Source organism: Temnothorax americanus, unplaced genomic scaffold (genome assembly GCF_048541705.1).
Source record: "Temnothorax americanus isolate GAGA-0224 unplaced genomic scaffold, ASM4854170v1 Scaffold77, whole genome shotgun sequence".
NCBI lineage: Eukaryota > Metazoa > Arthropoda > Insecta > Hymenoptera > Formicidae > Temnothorax > Temnothorax americanus.
In genome coordinates this window covers 223,096-238,982 of record NW_027509800.1, presented here as the reverse complement: position 1 = coordinate 238,982, position 15,887 = coordinate 223,096, and the positions used below count along the sequence as shown (strand labels likewise).

Sequence of the window (15,887 nt, the reverse complement as noted above, 5' to 3'; positions counted from 1 at the left end):
CGGTGTTAATTAATTTTTGTGCAATTATAATGTTCCGTAATTATTATAGTACATTCTCGTATCTTCTTTCCTAACTATTAATAGACCACGCTAATTTAATAATTATGTATTGTTTTATGTCTACAGCGTTGAGTGTTATGGGAATAAAAGATGCAGAAGTGACGAATATATTCAGATTGGTAGCTGGAATTCTTCACGTGGGAAATATACAGTTTGTCGAAAAAGGCAATTATTCGCAGATTGCCGATAAACAATGTAAGTTATTCTACTAGTAAAGAAATAAAAATACGATTGGTTATATAACTTATCTGTTGTCGGTATAATTTTGTTATATATATAAATCGCACAAAACGTATTTATCTCTTTATCTATATCTCATCCGCTTATCGTATATATGTATAAACGCTACTGATCGATTGATAGTAAAATAAATTTTAATACAATTTCTGCGCGTGTTCGTATTATTATTTACATTTTCTGCTTAGACAATTTTTTCTTAGTATGAATATGTTTTATTTTTAGTTCTCGAGTTTCCAGCCTATCTTTTTGGAATTTCGGCAGAGCATCTGTCTTACAAATTGATTTCTCGAGAATTCGAATCGAAATGGGGAAATCAATCCGAAAGCGTGGACGTGACGTTGAATGTGGAACAGGCGCTTTACGCGAGAGACGCTTTGGCAAAGGACATCTACGCTAGGCTTTTCGATTATTTGGTTAAGGTGTGGTAGAGCATTCATCCAAAGTTTTGAAGCTTATCCAAAATGATTGAGTTTAAAATTACATATAAATTTCACTTGTCAGAGATAAGAGTGTACACATTTTCATATAATTACAATAATACGAAAAGTTAATTGAACGACAAGCATTATAATTTTGGTTTTCATAGAAAATAATTACTAGTCTAATCTCTTTAATCTTTACTCGCAAAAGGGAATAAATTGCTCTTATTTGGTATTAAAAAATATCTATTTTAATTAGATCAACGTAATCTTTTAACCAAAAATTATCGCATGATTTTTAAAAGGCGCTTACTTCTTCCGTTACCGAGTTGTTGACAATTTTACAGAAAGTTAATTCAGCCATGGAGACAAACACGGATGGATACGAGATCGGAATTTTGGACATATATGGCTTCGAGATATTTGATAAAAACGGTTTCGAGCAATTCTGCATAAATTTCGTGAATGAGAAATTACAGCAGATTTTCATTGAACTCACATTGAAGGCGGAGCAGGTAAGCCTCTTCATTAATATTACTCTCTTTGTAATTCACGTTAAATTGGTCTCGGGGTTTGTTCATATCTTGGATGAACAGCAAATTGTCAGAGAACGTGAGTAATAAAAATATTTTACTGGCTTGCGCGCTGATTTATTACTAGAGCAAGTTAATATATTACTATATATTCTCTTTAATTCTATATTAGTTGACTATATATATATTACAAGCATATATTAATCTGTATAAATAACAATATTTATATATTTATATCGTGGGTCGTTATATTCGGCATAAATTAAGTTCAAGACTAATACGCGGAGAAAATTTAACGTTGCAACATTTTCTCCGAGAGACATAATGACTACTTCTATAAAAATAACATTTTATTTTCAGAATTTCGGTATGATTGACTGAGTTCTAGCTTATTTTCTCCTATTGGATATTGATCCTAACTAAAATAAAAAAGTTGATTAATTTTTGTACAATGAAAGTTGACACTTTATATATTTTGGAATTCTATCTTTTATATTTAATCGTCAAAAATTTTTTTGCTTTTCGAAATTTTGAAATGTATCTTTAAACATATCTTTGGAGAAGAACTAGAATTCTATTAATTACATCGAATTCTGAAAATTCTGAAAATTATGAAGCGATGTTCACTTCACAAAGATGAAGTAATATATTGTTCGTGCAATCACAGTTAACTCCTCAACGAATTGTCTGAAATTTCATGACGCTTACAAAATATGGAAAAACTTTGGTCAATAATTATCCATGTAACGTTTGCGATAAGTAATACAAACAGTAATTAATAATTTGATAGAAGGAATGTATGTAATCAATGTTAATGATTATTATGTAATATTTTGTTTCGAAATATGTCGTCAAATCAATCTTTTTTTGTACTTTCAAACGAGCATTAAATCTTGAGGCTCGCGATTAAATATGCTTTTCGGAGAAGTTAAAATTGTTTACCTTTTCATACAGATATTTGATTTTATTCTTCGATGAAGCCGTATCCCGGCAGAATATCTGTCCTCCTAAGCGCGTACCTCTGCACAGGCGTGGTCTGCGCCATCAGACTGCGTCCATGGACTTTGCTAGGCGGCGCAGGTATCTGTTTAGGTAGTTCGCTAGACGTGACCATGGAATTCTCCGTGGTCGACTGTTCGTCCGCGCCGTAAGACGTTGCTTGATCGTTCATTTTGCCGATCTCCTCGTTGCTCAGAACGATACCGTCGACGCGACGATCGAATTTCTTGGGCGGTCGAATCTTCTTGTCCCGCGTCTTCCAGTCGGTCTGCCTGTCGAAGGGTCGAGTGACCCTGAGGTATCCTACCGCGCCTTCGCTCGGGGTCGCCGTGGACGGCGGGGCGATGCTATCCTTGCGGAAGGACCCGCTGTGTCCTCGCACGTTCACGTAGACCTTGGGCCGGCCGCTCTTCAGGTAGTACAGCTTCTCGTCGAGGCTCGGCAGCTTCGGTGGGTTCAACGATGCGCGTTTGTCGTCGTCGAAGGTGTCCAGACGATAATTCGGACTCAGGCCCACGTCTCGTACACCGAGGATCGAGTGCGGGATCACTTCGGGATTCGGATAGTCGTCGTTCGTCGGCGTTCGCTGTTCCTCTTTCAGCATCGTGCGCATCAGACCCTGCAAATTCGCGGCGTCCATCTCGTCCGAGCTCTGCAGCTCGATCTCGAAGAGCCTGCGACGAAGAGAGAGGAAATTCAATTTCACTTAATTTCATGTAGATTATAGCTTTTCGCTAATACGAAACGAGCGCCGAAGATTGATATCGAACGGATGGAGCTTTGAGACGTCGGATAATCAACCGTAAATATACGGTATGAGTAGCAGATAGAAACAGCATAACGACGAAGCTAATCGGATATTAGCGGTAGGCATTGAGCGAGCGGCGAGCGCAGGAAGATTGCCTTTTTTTATTTTCACAGCATTACGAGGTTAATCCGATCACGATTGCAGGTGTCATTGTTCAGAAATGCCATTCTGCCCAAACTCGCGGATATTCGCGATTATTAAACCGCGCAGCGATCGCGGCCGCAGTGCCGCACGGGCGCGGGGCGCACGGAGAGAGGAGAATCGGGAGACAATCGGTTTGTCGAGCCTTATAATCGCGCTTACTATTTTACTTTCAAAATTACCGGTTGCGCCCGGCGCGCGGCGTATATCGGTGCCGAAGATACGAATTGTGGTCACGTAAATCTGCCATCGTTGGAATTACACGGGAGCAATTACCCGACCGAGTTTCTCACGTTTCTCGTGCGCCGCAACGAAGGCGGCTTTTCATTCGCGCTAATTGGGCCGCTTTCCGCCGCGCCGCGCCGGTGGGAAAGAACGGCGTTTCAGTTAGGATTTTCCTCTTTTGTTCGAGCGATTTAGAATCGCGGGACCAAAGTATCGTTTCGTAATCGCGGGTGAGTCAGTTGAGAGAGTTTCCCGAAAAGGAGTTAAAGTAGAGTGGAATAACGCTGCCATCGTTGTCCATCCGTTAATATTCAGCGAAATGCATTAATATAAAAAAAAGGCTTAAAGCTCAATAAAATTCTGCATTATACGTTAAATTAAATTTACGATCAACTTATATCCGAGTGATCCTCGATAATGTCTTATTATACTATTTCAAGACCAGACTTCGATTAAAGATCGATCGGGCGATAACAATTGACGGACATAATCGATCAGTTCGAACGAGTTCGCAATTCTAAACGCGAAACGAAAGTGAATTGCCGGTGCAGCGTGCGCGGTGCGACGGTCGTGGAATATAATATCGATACCGGTCGGCGATATGAAAAAAAAAAAATGACGTAGACGAACGTTGGCAAATCGATACCTGTAGTCCTCGGTATCGGGTCTCTCCACGTTGGTGTTTCGCGTAATGCCGTGCAGAGACTTGCCCTCGAGAGATTTACGCGCGGACAGTTCCCGATCCTGGTGGATGTGATTAGGCGACGAGGGTGGCCTCGGCAGGACCATGGCCGACGCGGTCAGCTCGAACAGGACGAGCAGCACTGTGGCGCAGACGTTAACTCTCCGCGACATCCTGCAAAGATTGTTTTCTCTGTATAAGAAAAATCCTATCCTGTATAGTTTTGTCCTATGTATAATATATATCGTATGTACTCGGACGATAATTTCGTCGAGAGTTTTCTTTCCCCTTTTCGCGGTATTTGTCTTCCTGTTTCAAATCAGGATTGTTTATAAACTGCGTTCGCATCAGTCGCAACAAAGAGAAATTGAAGAAAACGTTGCATTGCGGCTGCCTGCCGCGATTTGTCAACTCGCTTACGTAAGACACAATGTATATATGTGTCTCCAATTGAAATCGCCAGGCCGGAAATTAATAACGTGTGATTAGCCGTTGTGTGAAATAGCGACAGGATTATACCTATATAACGTAATCACGCCCGCGCCAGTTGCGCCTGGCGCGTATGGTATTATTTCTTTTTTCGACGGTCGAGATATTCGGCTCGGGCAATTTTATGTATGTACACTGGGCGTTTTCTTACCGCCGAAAAACCGTGGCGGGCAGGAAGTACGACGAAATAACGGGACGGTGTGCTCGACGTGCTCGACCACGCCGTGTAACGAGCACGTTAGCGATAAACGTGGTGAAAGTTTTACTCGCGCGAGCGGTCCCGCCGAACAAAATGATACAATTTCTCTTGTTTTCCTTACGTAAGGTACGCGCGCGTATTCGAGAATGCATTCAAAGACATCAATTGTGCCTTGAAATCGACACAGGCACAATTTTCTCGGTACATTTCCTAGACCCGGCTATGCCGGGAACAGCGCGAGACATAAATTCCTTAGAAGAGAGCGCGAATAGAGAAGTGGCGAATCAAGCCGAATAACTCGACTCGTTACACTTTTGCCGCTTGATAGTTCGCGCGTTCCCGATAGTTTTCCGATCTCCCGACTTTGCGCGTATAATAAACGACTCTCGATTCCGGGCCGGATCGATACGTATCTGCCCGGCGATTTGTCGGATACGAAACTGGCGGGTATTGTCTCTAACTCTAACGCGCTTTGTGTAGCGTCGGTGAACGATGAGCTGGAAACGAATCCAGCGTTTGACGTTGGATGAAGTCATCTCGCCGTTCCTATATAAATTTTACGCCAGTTTAGCCGCGGAATGATAATTGCCTCGCCGGGCACGACGATACGTTCCAATAAGCATCCAGCTCTCCTCTCCGATGGTGCAATAATTGAACGGGATCGAGCAGGGATTATTTCCCCAGATAATACACTCACCTTGCACACAATCGAGGTGCGAGATGCAAGGTTGAATGGCGCGGGGCAAAGAGCTTATTTCACAACATGCTTACGCAACTGTCAGGTCCTTCTTCTTTCCGGTTACTTAGCTTAATTATAATAATTATTAATTTTGGAGCGTTTCCCATTGCAGTCAATTTGCTATGAATTTCTCTCGCTTTCATCAAGTTTCACATTTTGCGAGGTACGTCGAGGTGAGCTACGAGCCATTGTTTTCGCATGCGTCACTATTTTATATCTCAAGGATTATATATCAGATACCAAATATCAAATGCACGTGGACAATGATTCTTATGCTAAGAATTAGTATATAATACGACGTTTAATCGAATCCCCTTCTCACACATTTACAGCACCAAAAATTGAACTCTGATATTAAAATTCTTGTTTTATCTGAACGAAATCCTACTTTCCATTCTACTAGCGTTATTAGAAAAATAATCAAAGAAACGATACATCTCGGACCAAATAGGACGACTGTCGAAACTTCGACGTATTTGCGCGGACACGGAGATTTTATTCAAGCACGAAAGACAGTTTCCGAATCTAATCGTCGATAATCAATTCTAGCGCTCGACAATTCGCGATCGTAGCAAAAACAACGTTCCTAAAGAGCGAATAAAATTGTATCTTTTTTTTCTTCCGACCGTGAAAGTATCCGTGCCGACCGAATAATTACAACCTTTTTTCCATTCCCGCAGCAAATCGTTGGAAATTTTTTCGGTTTTGTTCACTACTTTCTCCCCTATTCTTATAGGCTTTTCTATATCTCGCCTCCTATTAGAAATTTAATAAGACATATATACATATGTATATATAACACTTTATCATTTTTTATCAGAAATTGAACCAGAAATAATTATCAGTCGAGCGATAATGATGGTGAGTCGATTAAGAAAAGTAGTATGTGGTGCAGAATGATATTACAACCGATTATGAAAGTAATTTAACTGAGGTGCTAATCGTGCTGGCTAATCGTTTCTCCGGGCAGCTGGAAAATCTCCAAGGATTTCTGAAACCGAATACTTCCTAGAGCACGTACGCGCGTTTTACAATCAGTGAAAGGTACTTTAAAGGCAGAAATAAAATATCTTGAAAGTAAGACAAATCTCCGATATAAATTCAAGAAGCAACGATCTACGCATTACTGTAATAACGTTGAGTAATTCGATCGCGATAGCGGCCTACATCGAGAAAGCTACATATCCCAGACTACGGCAAAGAACAAGGAGCCGAGTAAAGTGTAACCGAGAGAATACGGAGGGATGTTATCAAACCGGTTTCGCGAAACAGATGTATTCGCGCGATAAACGAATTATTTACACAAGCGAATAAGCGGGGGCACGATATGTAGGTATATACCGGACAACAGGAGTTGGCGCGACGCGACGTCCGGTAATCTCGTCCGGCGTTACCGTTCGCCCAGCTGCGGCAGAAGTACGATATAACGCGATATAACGGGCAAGTCCCTTCTTCTTTCCCGGACCCCGGACCAAACGCGCGCGCTCTCTCTCGAGCGAGATCTATACGCCGCCGTTTCGCCGATTCACGTCGCGGCACCGTGGGTGTGGCTCTCCGGCATCGGCATGGCGAACAGGTTCTCTTAAAAAGTGCAAGTGCAATCGTTGCCCTGGTGAACGTGCTCGGCGCTCGGCCGACGCTCGATGAAGCGGAGCGTGCGACTCCTCCACGTGGGGAGCCGGCCGACCTGTCGAGCGACGCCGACCCGCCGACGGTTCTCACCAGCCGGGGCGCCGCGCCGCACGCCGCACGCCGCACGCCGCCGGTGATACTTACCGAATCGCGCACCCTGACATTTCACGTAGACGTCATCGTCGCGGAGTATTTTGTACGCGTGCAATTCACGCGACGGTGCTACTTGCCGCTGAATGATACGATATCGTTAAGTTTACTGGCTAGTTAGTTAACTTAGCGATATCGTAAAACGTAATTCGTAAAGTTAGAGTGGAAAATTTTTCCATCGTCGAAATTTTATAGATATTTCCGTATTCGAGTTTACCGATAAATTTTTATCCAGGAAACCGCGGGACGACTCGTGTACATCTCGCTCGTTTAATTGCGTCCTGTGCGTGAACGCTTATCATTTTCACTTCCTATACATCTCGCGAAGGCGCAGAAAGTCCAAGTAAATATGCTTAATTTTCGAGAAAGTCACAGACTCGATCGAGTCTTTCATTACGGTCGGAGAATAATCGAAAACGCGCGGTTTCCCCTTAATCGTAATCGGTAAGAAGAACGTCTTCGAAATTTCCGCCAGGAAGTTTGAAAGAACAGGAAATGGCGAGCGGAGTTTGATGACTTTTATTCCAAACGCTTCTGATCACTTTGAGATATTCAAATTCGGGAAAGTATATCGTCTTGAACAATTTTTAATGAGCGGCAATCGAAGAGATTCGACAAGTTTCGAACTTTAACGGGAAAATAAATCCTCTTTATGCGTAAAAATTCTGCTGAGTTCGAATTGAAGAGCTATGATATTGAGCGTAAAATATATCACGCGAGTAGAATGATGGATCATCTACGCCGTTCTATCGCAAATCGTGGGCGAGCCCGTTGAAATAGAACAAGGCAGATTTGTTATTCATCGACCATTGTGGAGTTTCTAAGTTCTAATTAATGAATGTCTGTATGGCTAAAACGCGAAAGACCATCCGTCAATCGCGGCTGCGCTTGAATTTGAACGTCATGTAAAATTCTCCCATTCGGAACAATGTCGCGGCAAAGGTGCAGCACAAAGTTAAAATGAGCTCGCATATAGAACGACGCGACACGCGACAGCCGATTTTTCGTCATATCGATAAAAAGCATATAGGCCGGTCTTGCGTCATGTCGGTCTAGACGGACGATCTATGAGTCGCGTCGCATAGATCTACATAAGTACTACCGTATGTAGATCTCGCGAATGTATGAAGACGAAACGGCGGCGAAGTAGGACGAGGAGAATTTATTGTCGCAGACTCCGCGCTCCGCGCATACGAGACCGGAACGAATAATTCGAATGCAAACAGGGATTCATAAATAGTCGCCGATACAGTTACGTCCGCGCAGAAAGTATCTAAAGAGAAATATATAGGAAGCAGCGTCTCTCCATATGAAGAAATAGACGAATGTCTGAGAGGGAATATATTTGTATGCTTGGAAAGTATAAAAACGCTGCAGCGTATATGTAATATGTGTATGTTCATTATGATATATATCATTAGAGTATAATATGTATCCCGTTATAGATATTTATGAAAGTAATTATGCGTATTAGATTTCTCATTATTGAAACTAGTAACTCGCGTATTGGATATTACACTGGCAAGTTTTTAATTAACCTTTATATTGTTCTGCTCGCGATGAAAAATTTATGGCGTTGCAATATCACGATATATATTACGTCTACGATAAAACGAAGGAGCCCGCTCGTAAATAAAGGAATTGAGTTGTAAGAGGGCGAAATCGATGACGCGTGCGGCGTGCTAGCCGATTTCACTTAGCCTATATTAATTAGTATTCGCAATCGTGCGCGCGGGCAGCAATGGGATCAACGTACGATCGAAAGTTTCTTTCTTCCTACTCGCTTTCTTTCACGTCGTAAGGGATAAATGCCGTTTCAAATCTCGAGAGATATTTTTCACGACGCGGGGATTCCTGGAAAACGATCGATTCGAGATTATTGGAAAACCGCTCAGCAAAACGCTGATCAGTGCCATGATCCTCAAACATATCGCCGCGCGCCCGCGCCGTGTTAAATCACGCATAACAGACAACGGCGATGGTCAACGAGGGGTATCGCGCTATCGGAACTTAGAAAGTCGAGGAAACGTTGCCCGGTTGCATGCGAACTGGTCGACTCCCACGCCATACTTACGGGCACTTGCTGGTTCTTACGTAAATACTCGCGGGGCGCGTTATCGCTCGCCGATCGTCGATCGGCTCGGGCGAGGAAGGCGGAGGTGCAATTAAATTCACACCAGAACGAAAGTGAGAGCGTGGTCAAGGCCCGGAGGGGAACCGCCCCTCTCCCCCTCCCCGGGATATTGTCTAAGTGTATCCTTAAATCATTTCAACGACTTTCGAGCGTATAAACTTTATTGTTAGATCGATTACTTTAGTCCTCTTTGAAAGAGCTTGAACGGCAACGTCGTCATTCTTTCTTTTCTTCGCTCCTCTTGTGCGCGCATTACGAATTACGAAATCCTAACGGGGGGAGAATTTCACAATGACGAACAGAAATAGTATAGACTCGGAACGTAGGACGCGGAAAGCGATAATTGACGAGTGACGACCATCGTTATTCGGCGTGGCGCCTGTCCGCGAATGTCGGTTGCTGCGTTTTGCTAAAATAAAAGTGTTACGTGCCGTTCACTGGCAAAAAAAGGGAAAAAACCGCGCAACTAGAGCGCCGCGCCTTTTCTCCTTCCGTTCGCCGCGCAGGAAATGATCTCCCGCCTGAAAACGCGCGAGTCATCGCGGGGCCGCGCGCATTATTGATAGATCGATCACGATTGTCCCGCAGCGGACACGAAAACGAGCAGCTGCGCGGGACTTAATTGGTCCTTTACGTAACCCTCGCTTTTTCGCTCGCTCATTCGCGCGCGAATCACAGTCACCTTGTACGCTTCTTTTCCCCCGCGCACCTTACGCGGAAGACGAAAGAAAACGAAACTTTTCCATCGGAGAGGGAAATTTACAAAACGATCATCACAAGCGCGCGCGATCAATCACAGCACCGAAGACGAAGCGACTTTGTATATACTTCGCGCTCCAATTATTCCCCACCCTTTCGTCATTTCTCTAACGCTAATCAAATTTGTAAATAATGATTAAGAGTGGTAAACGCACTTCGCGAACGTTTAAAGAAACGTTTATGAGGCTCGTTTGATTACAACTCTGTGGCTCTCTGTTCTTTGTTCGAGCTGCAGTCGCGACGGCATTTCACAACGCGGAGCAATTAAGTTTCATTAAAGATTATTGGCGGACAGCGAGCGGTTTAATCTAACGCGAACTAGCAGAGTTGCGAAGTATCTATAAATGAATATCGACTTGCGTGATGCTTGATATCACGACGACGCAGTTTGCATAGGCGCAGACTCGTTTTCAACATTTCATTATTTTTCTTCTTCTTTTTATTGCAATTTTTCACGAAATGTTGCGCAAAGTGTCCTACGACACTCTTGCTGCAATAGTAGCAAGGTTTAATACACAATAAGGTATGTCGTATTTTAAAGATGACGAATAGGTCGCATAACTTGCATCTCGCCGACGATTTGCGTCTTCAACGCAGTTCGGAACTATGCCTTTACAGATCACCTGTCACGCCACACGTGAAACGAGATTTAAGTCCTCTGACTTTACGCGGAGCGAGGTTTTATCTCGTAATAGCGGTATGGGGATAACCGCAACGATAAAATCTGAATGCCACCATTTCACGTCCGAACGTGATTGTACATGACGAATCTTCTTCGCTTGTTCTCGTCACGCCATTTAAATTGATCACTGTGACCGTCGCCGTCGTCGCAAAATCCGCGAGACGGACGTAAATCGTAGAAACTGTCTCGTTCGACCGTAGCAAATCGCGCGAGAGACTAGCTGTTACCGGACTGTTATTGGTAAAACGCATACTCCCTTGTCTTCGCCAACCGAAGGTTGGCAGCAGTCGGGAGAATAATATGCTTACATATTAGAACTAAGAGGTGTTTCATTGAAGACAATGATAACTTAGTTAACAACAATAATGGAAATTAATATCAACCGACTGTTGACGCATAAACGAGTGCCGTGTGTATTAAAAAAGCGCATTCTGAACGTACCTGACCGACAATGAGACTCACGAAGCAACGAACGTGCAATCTTCTTGGACCCAGCGCCTTGGACGATCGTCGATTGTCGCCTTTTCCCTCCGCAGAAATCCGCGATCGTTATTATTCTTCTTCAGCAAATGGATCACTTGGTGGTACTTTTATTATGTAACGCGCGGTCCATTCGTCCGCGTGCGCGCGAGAATCCGCGCCGATCGGTACCATTCGCGGCGAGAGGAACAAAACGTGATCGCGGCTCCGTGTGCACTGCAGCCAAGGATCGGGTGAAGGTAATGAAATAGCTAAGTGAAGCGATCGCTGTCTCTCTTTCTCTCTAGTTCTTCCCACGTGCGGCTTCCACCACTCCTCGCACTTCGGGGTTCTCGATTGGTCGCGCGTATTTCTCGTCAGCGGCGTTTAAATCCGTTTCGCGGCGCACGTGGCTCGGCGGAAACGCACCTGTCAAACGTACTCTCGCATAACAAGGTCAATTTCAACTATGTAGAATCAGTTCGGGGGAAGTCTTTGCTTATATCTCAGAAAAATTAATTTCACATTGTCACGTTACTTGCACTTCAAATGCGTACTTTTATACGATATGGATGTGTTACAAGAATTGTGCTCGCAAATTGAGTTGTTTTGCTTCATTATTGCGAGGAAGTTGTCGCTGCTGCGCGAGTGCGCTTCTAGATTAGCTTCATCTGTCTACGCGATTAGTATAATGGCCGTGTACCTCGTAATAAAGTCAACATTGTCGCAACAGCGGTGACCATTGAATTTCTCGCCCATATACATATCAAGATGACATCTTTCGCGTTCGCGTTCTCGATGCGTCGTCGCGATAACAATATATAAGTACAGTTAACTTTATATTCTGGTAAAAGACAATGAACGCTCTAAAATTAAAGTGATAATTAAGATACTCCGATATGTGTCTCGATAGTCTCGATATCTTCGTAGCTTTAATTTTATTGTAAAATTTCTTTTGTACAGTACTGTTTATTGAATTAATAAAATAACTTTACCTTTAGAACATATATTGCGAATACGTTTGAAATTCTAACATATATCTTATTTGGCGACAACAAAATTTGTCAAAACTTAAAATAAAATTTTCTCTTTATCAAAATTGTTACTAATCGCAGAATTAGCTAATGTGAAAAATTTACGTGTTTCGTGTAGCAAACTAAAATCTTCCGTGTTTAAACAGATCATAACTACAAATTCTTACGTGTGTTTTTCCAATGCGGGAAGAATTTTGTTAAGGAACAAAACAGCTTGAGCGAGGTATTTGACATTTGGCATCTAACTGTCTCACAAATCCGGCAATTTCTCGCAAAATCGAGATGAGACTTCTCTTCCTGTCTCTCTTTCTTTCTCTCTTCATTTTCACCGCCGTTAACCCAGAATACACACATCCATCTCCTCCATTATCTACGTTTTTATATACGTACCCTTCTGCTCCTCTCGCCAAACTCGGCAATTCCGGCAACAATGAAGCCGCGGTTTCCCATGAGAAGCGTCCGTGACTCCCGATCTAATTAGTTTGCTCGTCGCGACCTTTTTTTACCTCATTAATGTTAATTTGAAGCAAGTGTGTGCGTTGCGCGTGCATCAGGGTCTCGTTTTCATAAAAGTGTAAAAACTAAAGTGTTTCTGGAATGTGGGATAATCGAGGAGACCGCTACTCGAATTAAAAAACTAAGAATTGAATACGCGAACATTAATTAAATTTGGTTTTAATGAATTAAAATATATAAGACAAAAAAAAATATATTTTTTAATTTTCGTATTAAGATTATGATAAAAAATTATTAACTCTTGTCTTTTGCAAGGAAACTTTTTTGCAGCAACAACTTCCATCGTGAAAAGTCTAATAATAATTCTGCCCGCGTGAAAAGCTACATGCACAGGGGCAGGATTATTCTTATTAAAAAAATAAAACATTAAATCAAATCTAATAACAGAGAATAAGATGTAGAATGTGGGTCGACACATAGCCTTGCGCGCGCGCGCGGCATTGTTCACATATGCATGCGTTAAACGAGGCGCTATTTTAATTGTTGTCCCGTCTAACGGAATCCCTTTTGAGAAAATAGCCGGAAATTGCTCACGTTCGCGCTTACGGGCAAAAGCATCCGTGCTGCATTCGCGACGCATCCTCGGTGCCCTCGACGGATGCCGCGATTGCCATGTCGAGGGGACCGACGCGACAATGCATTCGTGGACGCATTCCGCGAAACCGTACGGAAATCAGAGCGCGCGTATCCGTCGGGCGTATCGTCGCGTTGCGCGAGCCCCGGCCGCCTAAGCGCGTAAACGCGTAAGCGTAAGTAAGGTAGAAGGTCGGAGGTGTGAAGCGTCGCGCGTCAGTGGGTAATTACGGCGGCGAAAGACGGCCCAAGACGACCGCGGACGCGTCAAACAAACGCAAATGGGAGATACGATTGTTAAAGGCCAGTCTACAATGAGTCGTTAGTCATTAGTCGGATGTCGGAAAAGAGTCGGAAAAAAGTCATAAACGTATCGTAAGGCGATCGGAAGTCTGTAATCGGCGATCGTAAAGCGATTGGCCAAGTGCCGTCTTACGATTACAGACTTCCGATTGCCTTACGATACGCTTATGACTATATTTTCTTCCGACATCTGACTAACGACCAATGACTCATTGTAGACTGGCCATATAACTGTCCGCGGATTGAACGACTGAAGGCTTCAACCTGCTCTCCGTATTTCTGTCGCTGCGGCGGACGCGGGCTGACGCTCTCCTTTGTTCTTTTCGTAGCTCTTTCTCCTCAGCTCGACGCGAGTTTCCGCGTTTTCCTCCGGTCGTCACGGCTGTCCGCCGAACGAGACGGACGCGAGAGGGACGGCTGTCTCGTAGAGGAACAAAAAACCGCGCTGCGAATGACACCACGGATGGACATTACGTTACGTGCGCGAATCGAGATGAGAGACGCGCGAAATAACAGATCATTACGACTCGGCGCGGCGCCGGCGGCTGGGCGGCTCGGCGCGAGTGCGTAATGGGCACTTATACTCGCGGTCGTAACTATACCACCGAAACACACGACTCTTTTTACCGCGTGTGTTTTTATGCGATTAGCTCGCGCACACGACTAAGTATAATTGCGCGTGATCAACGAGTTGTGGCTAATTTGCTTATCGCAATTATCACGGCAAAGCCGAGAAAGCGGCTAATTAAACGTTTGGGGGGGGGGGTGTCTTTATTTTCTTTTCTCATTCAGAATCTTAAACGCGTGAGAGATCGCCGATTTAAAGTTCAAAGAATATAAACCATCCTTTCTTTTCCGTGCAATATTATTTATATTATTTAGATAAATTTATATTTATATATTACGAGTACATAGTATTAGTATATTATTACTACGGCACGCAATTAGAATAATTTGATTCGCGCTTTATCTTGAGAAAGTAGCTCGAGTCTGCTATCGAACGAAAGCGGCGGAGGTGAAACAATAACGTGGAGCCGCATGGAGTGAAAGCACCTGCTTCGAAAGAACGTGAAAGAAACGCGTATATGCTGCCAAATTTGGCACGCTAATTATCCATCACGCAAAACCATTCATTCGCGAATCATTCGAGCGTCGCTCAAGTGATCCCCGTATTATTCTCTCCTCCGCTGATGTATTATTTACAATGCGGAAATTTCGCGTGAAAAATGTCTACGTCACGTACGAATCCGCCGAGCTCTTCGCGAGCTTTTCTCCGATTCTGGGAGCGTACGAGTCTGATTTGCGTAGACGGAACACGGAGGATCGGGCAGGGCTATTATGCGGCGCAGTCCTTCGAGGAACAACTTAACCGGCGGAAACGGTGTCCGAACCATGGGCATCGTAAAGAGGCCAGGCCTCATGAAAAAGAGTCGTTAACTCGAGTAAAGGCCACGACGAAAAAATCGTGCCACTTCTTCAGGTCGCGGCCGGCTGCGGCAGCGCGGCGTGTCGCGCCGCGATCGGACCGCAACTAGACCGGATAAAAAAACCTGGCCGCGAATCGCACACCTTCGTGAACACAAAGACGAGCTCTAAAATTGTTTACTTAAGAACGAATTGCCCCCGGGGTTTCGAAGCGGAACAACTACGCCTTTTACATTATCGACGTGCATCGCGCAAATCGCGCGTCCTCGTATATTTTGTCAAGACTCGTCAAATCCGAGTGTCGCAAAGAAAGCTGACGCTCCAATGTTTCGCGGTAATTATATACAAATGTTGGGGACACACGAAATATATTGCGAAACTGGCGAAACCGAGATGGGAAATGGGAAGGGCTGAAATAGCGGCGACCGGTTTTCGTGCTGGCCGCAACCAGCGAGGTGCACAGTGCACCTTCGGGCTCGGCTCGAGCTGAAATGGAAAGCGATTTTATATAAAACCGCCGGGCAATCGCGTTATTACTATATCGCCTTTCCCTTCTATCGCCTCGGGTAAGCGAGATATAAATCGCTTGTATGCGCGCGATATACCCGGCGGTACCGGCGGCACGTAATTAAGTCTATGTTTTCGATGTAATAAAGAAGCGATAAGCCTCTTGCAACTTGCGCATA

General features: G+C 44.0%; 2 protein-coding genes across 3 annotated transcripts in view; one reads left to right on the top strand and one right to left on the bottom strand.

Moving 5' to 3' along the window:
- The window catches only part of LOC143906849 (unconventional myosin-Ie), a 29,706-nt gene that overhangs the window by 7,301 nt on the left and 6,518 nt on the right, over positions 1-15,887 (top strand). For both annotated transcript variants that reach the window (XM_077423151.1, XM_077423150.1), the window contains exons 8-10: positions 127-255; positions 523-719; positions 1,067-1,234. In XM_077423151.1, the coding sequence (XP_077279277.1) occupies positions 127-255; positions 523-719; positions 1,067-1,234 (494 nt within the window). The remainder of the gene's footprint in view (positions 1-126; positions 256-522; positions 720-1,066; positions 1,235-15,887) is intronic.
- On the bottom strand, positions 10-11,620 carry LOC143906861 (uncharacterized). The gene is made up of 3 exons (XM_077423184.1): positions 11,333-11,620; positions 4,072-4,281; positions 10-2,925 (listed from the first exon to the last, which is right to left on the bottom strand). Exons 2-3 carry the CDS (start codon positions 4,278-4,280, stop codon positions 2,217-2,219), a joined length of 918 nt encoding a protein of 305 aa, XP_077279310.1. The 5' UTR covers position 4,281; positions 11,333-11,620; the 3' UTR covers positions 10-2,216.

Bases quoted from the DNA above. Each gene is read 5' to 3' on its own strand.
- LOC143906861 (XM_077423184.1), bottom strand. From the start codon at position 4,280: ATGTCGCGGAGAGTTAACGTCTGCGCCACAGTGCTGCTCGTCCTGTTC. The intron at 2,926-4,071 runs GTATCGATTTGC...TCTTCGTCGCAG, and splicing joins CCCGATACCGAGGACTACAG to GCTCTTCGAGATCGAGCTGC.